The 5,981-nt window shown below is 35.4% G+C and overlaps 1 protein-coding gene across 1 annotated transcript; it reads left to right on the top strand.

Annotated features, from left to right (window-relative positions):
• Positions 1 to 3,392: 3,392 nt before the first annotated feature.
• Positions 3,393 to 5,980, top strand: LOC132187567 (glucan endo-1,3-beta-glucosidase-like). Its single transcript, XM_059601917.1, has 3 exons — positions 3,393 to 3,534; positions 4,159 to 4,544; positions 5,340 to 5,980. Exons 1-3 carry the CDS (start codon positions 3,447 to 3,449, stop codon positions 5,904 to 5,906), a joined length of 1,041 nt encoding a protein of 346 aa, XP_059457900.1. The 5' UTR covers positions 3,393 to 3,446; the 3' UTR covers positions 5,907 to 5,980.
• Position 5,981: the final 1 nt, after the last annotated feature.

Genomic DNA, 5,981 nt, shown 5'->3' with positions numbered 1-5,981 from the left:
ACATTGGATGACTGAGCATAGAGTAATATTACAAATCAGCATGAGTTACTTTGGCTTCCACATTCTATGAGCACTCTTACGTCACTTGCAAATCTAATATAAGAAAAGTATTTCTCTCTCTCTAAGCACCAACGTTCGAAGAGATCCATTCGAAGAAAATTCTGGCAACGAACCCTGAAGTAGTTTATTACCTGATAAGTCAAGCATTTGCCGTGTTGGAATCTGGAAAATCTTTCCTGGAAATTTTCCATTCAAATTAGCAAAAGTGAAATCCAAGGACTGAAGGACATCAAATTTTTGAAATCTACAAAAAGTTCTAGAACTAAAGTAGAAAAATTGTCTTTGTTTTGGTAGTTTGAAGGCTAAATTGTCGTAATTGATAGTTTTGGGGGTAGATTGTCATTGAGGTGGGGGTTAAGTGGACTTTACCCAAAAAAAAAAAAAAAAAAATACAGTAACAGGCCATGGCTATAGTAATAGGCCATTGCCAAACATAGCCTTTTAGATCGATCTGGATGGACAAAATGCAAACTATGCTTACTTTTGATCCACACAGAATTCCCACTACATTTATTTCTTTCTTTGCCACTGCTTCCATCATTGACTTATGGACACCGTGTTATTTCATTTTCATTGGTCTTCTGCTATGAAAATGGCAATTTTGTTTTATAGTCCAATTGATAGGATTTCACGTAGGACTCGTCATACACATTAGCGGAACTCACATTATTTGGTCATGGAGATGGATAAGGAGAACCAACATGAAGATCATGGGTAGTAGTGGTGTTTGCCATGGGCCATGATGTGTAACGTGGCTTGGGTAATGGGGTTAGTGTTAGTGTTATCTTATAATAAGAGTTAGTAGGAAGTTTACTTACTAGGATGATTTGGTGTAGAGTTCTAATTCTGTTGTAGTTCAACTCCCACCCTAAGTGGAGTATTATCTTGTTTATCTTGTTCTAACTGGGACCCACTAGGGTATCAGAACGTATTATCTTATTTATGTGTTTGTATTGTGGTAGAACTCCAGCCATAAGTGGAGATTTGTAACGTGTATTATCAATATATTATATTAAATATTAATCGTATTTCTATTATCTATTTGGGACTTATTAATTTGTATAAGAGCAAGGAATGTGAGAAGATGCAGAGCATGGAAGATCAACAATATCTCATGGCTTCCCCACCGGAGACAAGTCGCAGCAGGCAACACCCCCATTGAAGCACCTTAAGATGGATTTCCTACGTTATCAACATTTCACTAGAGGGCAGTTACAAATCGTCAACGTCAATTTCACACATTCCACCTTGAGGACAAGGTTCTCTTAAGGGGGAGTGAATGATAGGATTCCACGTAGGACTCGTCATACACATCAGTGGAACTCACATTATTTGGTCATGGAGATGGATAAGGAGAACCAACATGAAGATCATGGGTAGTAGTGGTGTTTGCCATGGGCCATGATGTGCAACATGGCTTGGGTAATGGGGTTAGTGTTAGTGTTATCGTATAATAGGAGTTAGTGGGAAGTTTACTTACTAGGAGGATTTGGTGTAGAGTTCTAATTCTGTTGTGATTTAACTCCCACCCTAAGTGGAGCATTATCTTGTTTATCTTGTTCTGACTGAGACCCACTAGGATATCAAAACGTATTATCTTATTTATGTGTTTGTATTGTGACAGAACTCCAGCCATAAGTAGAGATTTGTAATGTGTATTATCAATATATTATATTAAATATTAATTGTGTTTCTATTATCTATTTGGGACCTATCACCAATATTGCATGTCCAGATTCTATGAATTTCAGAAAGCACTCAATCAGAAAACCAGTGCTCTCCAATTCTTATTATCCCAAGAAACCTTGTACTTAAAAAATTGTACTCACAAGATCGAATGTTTATCTTCCTCTGTTTATTTGTTTCCTGCAATTCTTTCTTCCCTGAACTGGGCTTTTATCATTGGTGGAGAGTATTAGAATATTAATTTACATGAATAAGTTTATCCTTGAGGCTGCTCTTTAATGCTTAATCTATTCGCTGACATGCAAGCAGTGGCGCTTCAAAGGCTAGGCAATTAAGGCGGCCACCTTAGGCCCCAAAAAATATAAGACTTCCTTAAGAAATAAAAACTCTTAAAAATGGTATTTAAAAAACCCCTTGAGAAATAAAAACCCCCTAATTAATTTTTTTTATCAAGGATAATTACAACATTAATCACCTCATAAAGTCAAACTTTAATATAACTTAAACGTTTTTTTGCTACTTTTCTTTTCAAGAAATACAAATAAAGAAAAATGAACAACAATTCATAGTGTAATTTAAATAAATAATAAAAAAAAGTATATTATAAAATAACACCCCACTTAAATTCGTCACCTTAGGCCTTAAAATTCATCTGGACCAGCGTATATAAAGGTTTTGGAAGTCAGACAAGAGTCATTTAATTTGAATAGGATCCAATTTATTGGCTGTAAGAATATTCTTCTAGTTGGACTTGACCAGAACAGAAACTTCCCAGTAAACTTATCAACCACGGCTGAAAGAGTAATGCAAATCTTTACGCCAATTTGATATATACATTTCACACCACTTAACAGGATGTATTTTAAGTATTTTTTTCTTTTTAAATTTATAAAGAAAATAGTTGATATGAAAAGGTACTTACTGGGGCTAACAATTTTTAACATAACTTGCAAACACGACATGAAATTAAAAGGATAGAGTTGATAAGTCTGACTCGTTTAATTAAATGAGTCAAGTTAGAATTTACCAATATAATCTTATATACATGCTTTGATACGATCTAAACCCGATACACGAACACGAATTATCATTCTTATGTCACACCAACAGTCAGCAAACATGAAACGAGTGTAAAGAGTAATATTGCTCGGTCGAAAACTAAGCCGATAATATGTCTTCATTCCAATATATGTGTACGCGTACGTGAGCTTGACCTTGTCAAAATGGATATCTTAATTACAACAGGTGTCAGTTTTGGTGATTTTTTAAGAGAGTTCAAGTCAGTCTTGTCAATTGACCATGATTCTGGACCGTTAATCAAGCTGAGACATTTATATCACATTGCTAGACTTCAAAGGCAGGGGAGGAGAATGGATGGATCACCTCCAAAATCCTGGACTAAGTTTTGGTGCATCTGAAATGCCAAACTTGTGAAGAAGAAAAGTATATAAGTGAATGTGGATGCAGACAAATATATATAGATGTAGCAGAGACTTTATGGTTTATGTTATACGTGTGTAATTAAGTTTCTTAAAATTTTGGTGTTTTTTTCCTGCAATAGATGGAGTGATTGACGGGACAACATTGTCTAGAACTCTACAATTCTAAGCACTCCCCCTCTATATAAATGGAGGGGTACTAAGTGGTAGGTGGTATAAATTAGAGTTGGTCTCTGATCATTTCCTTCAATTTTCATATCCATGGCTTTATTCAATGCAAATAATTGCAAAGCCTTTCTGGCTCCCATATTTCTATTTGGTTTCTTCATATCTGGCCTCGAATTAGCAGGTTTCTTTCTCTCTATAGTTCATTTCAATTAAATATTTCACGCGTTAGTAATTAGCAGCTCAATCTTTCTTGTAAGCTTAAATTTTTAGAATAAATAGTGATTTAAAGGTCTTATATATATTTTTTTGTAGTGTAATATATATATATATATATATATATATATATATATATATATATATATATATATATTATTTTCATTTTTTTTTCATTTTGAATAAATAGTTAGGACCTGCATGGGACAAAGTCACAAAAGAAGTGCTAGAGAGCCAACAAAATGAACCCAAAAAAATCTCCAAACTGACATGGTAAGGGTTTTTAAATTAAAAAAAAAAAATGCAATTCACTCTCCATTGTCTGCCACGTCAATTTGAAAATTTTTTTGGGTTCATATGTTTGGCTCCCTAGCACTTCTCAAGTCACAAAAGGGTTTAATGGTCCAAAACTTTAAACATTCTTTAAAAATCTATGATTTTTATAGTCATAGACCCCATAATTTTTTTTCCCCCTTCAAAAAGATATTTTTATAGTTTTTGCGGCATCAAAATTTCTGGTTCTGCCTCTCTAGGTGTAATGGTGTGATCTTGGCCTAATCAAATCTTGGCCTTATAATTAATTTGGATGCAGGTGCACAATCCGTTGGTGTATGCAATGGAAAAAATGGCAACGATCTACCATCTGATGGAGAAGTAATAGATTTATACAAAAGCAATGGCATCGGAAGGATGCGTATATATGAACCATATTCAACAACTCTCGACGCCCTCAGAGGATCAAACATAGAACTCATCATCGGCATCCTTAACAAGGATCTTCAGGGCCTCACTAACGCTGCAGCAGCAACAACATGGGTCCAGAACAACATAAGAAACTACTGGCCGGATGTCAAGTTCAAATACATTGCTGTCGGGAATGAAGTGCATCCTGGCGATGCTGAAGCCCAGTATGTTCTACCTGCCATACAAAACATTCATAACGCTATTGCAGTTGCCAGTTTACAGGACCAAATAAAGGTGTGGTACTTGAAATTATTTCATGAAAATTAATTTCAAATTTTCAACTTTCTCTCCATTTGTGTCTTACACTTTATCTCACATTAAAAATATAGAAGAATTTTTGTGCTTTATAACTTTTGGATAGACACATGCTAGTACTCAAGGACGAGGGAATGGGGAGCCTGTATAGGCCACCGCCCCCCACCCCAATTCACAAGGAATTTATATATATATATATATATATCCCCCCAAAATAAGGAAAAAAAAAATTCTAAGTTAAAAAAAAAGAAAGAAAGTAAAATAGGTCCAAATTGGGCCAAAGAGGGCCAAATTTGGCCCTATTTTTAACTTATTTGGCCTTATCCAATAAAAGTTTTTGGCCCTATTCTTAATTTTTTTGGACCATACCCATTAAGTTTTTTTATTTTTTATTTTTGGCGATTGCTTTCAAATGCCCACTTTTTTGGCCCTTATGGTAGTCTTCAGTTCATAGAAAACAACCAAAAAATATATTTTTTAATAAAAAAATTGTAAAGAATCGAAAAAAAAAAAATTGGCTGGCCTCCTCCCATAGAATTTCCTTGTTCCATCCATGGTTACAAGCTTATTATTTTCATGTGCATTTTTTTCGCATACAACTACTATGCTAACATTCATATTTTTTGTTTGAATTTTACAAAAAAAACCGTTGTTTCAACAATCATCTTTTAACAATCATAAACTGCTATTTCAAAGGTTATAAACTGCTCTTATAGTTTTATAAAAGACTGGTTTCAGAAATTCTGAAATTCACACATCTTTATTTTCTAACAGGTGTCAACATCTATAGACACAACATTGTTGGGCAACTCCTATCCTCCATCGGCTGGCTCATTCAGCGACAGTGCAAATTCATACATAACAGCAATTGTCAACTTCCTTGTCAGCAATGGAGCACCCCTTCTAGTTAATGTGTATCCCTACTTCAGCTATACCGGCAACCCTTCACAGATCTCCCTTCCATATGCCTTATTTACTTCACCTGGTGTGGTGGTAAATGATGGCAATCTTGGATACCAGAATCTTTTTGATGCAATGGTGGATGCTCACTACTCTGCTCTTGAGAAAGCCGGTGCGCCAAACTTGCAAATCGTGGTGTCCGAGAGCGGCTGGCCATCCGAGGGCGGTGATGCGGCTAGCGCAGATAACGCAGGCACTTACTACAAGAATTTAATTAATCATGTGAAGGGCGGGACTCCGAAGAAGCAGGGACAAGCAATAGAAACTTATTTATTTGCCATGTTTGATGAAAACCTAAAAGGACCGGAGGAAATTGAGAAACATTTTGGTCTCTTCCTCCCTAACAAACAAAACAAGTACCAAATCACCAGCTTTGGTTAATTAGAGATGTGATAGACATGCATGCATGTATGTTGGTTTAAATAAGAGTGCCTTAGAGCCCATGTATCCATCAAT

Source organism: Corylus avellana, chromosome ca7, assembly GCF_901000735.1.
Source record: "Corylus avellana chromosome ca7, CavTom2PMs-1.0".
Lineage (NCBI taxonomy): Eukaryota > Viridiplantae > Streptophyta > Magnoliopsida > Fagales > Betulaceae > Corylus > Corylus avellana.
The sequence above is the reverse complement of the archived record's forward strand: the minus strand, read 5'-3'. Positions and strand labels throughout refer to the sequence as shown.

Bases quoted from the DNA above. Each gene is read 5' to 3' on its own strand.
- LOC132187567 (XM_059601917.1), top strand. From the start codon at position 3,447: ATGGCTTTATTCAATGCAAATAATTGCAAAGCCTTTCTGGCTCCCATA. The intron at 3,535-4,158 runs GTTTCTTTCTCT...ATTTGGATGCAG, and splicing joins ATCTGGCCTCGAATTAGCAG to GTGCACAATCCGTTGGTGTA. The intron at 4,545-5,339 runs GTGTGGTACTTG...ATTTTCTAACAG, and splicing joins GTTTACAGGACCAAATAAAG to GTGTCAACATCTATAGACAC.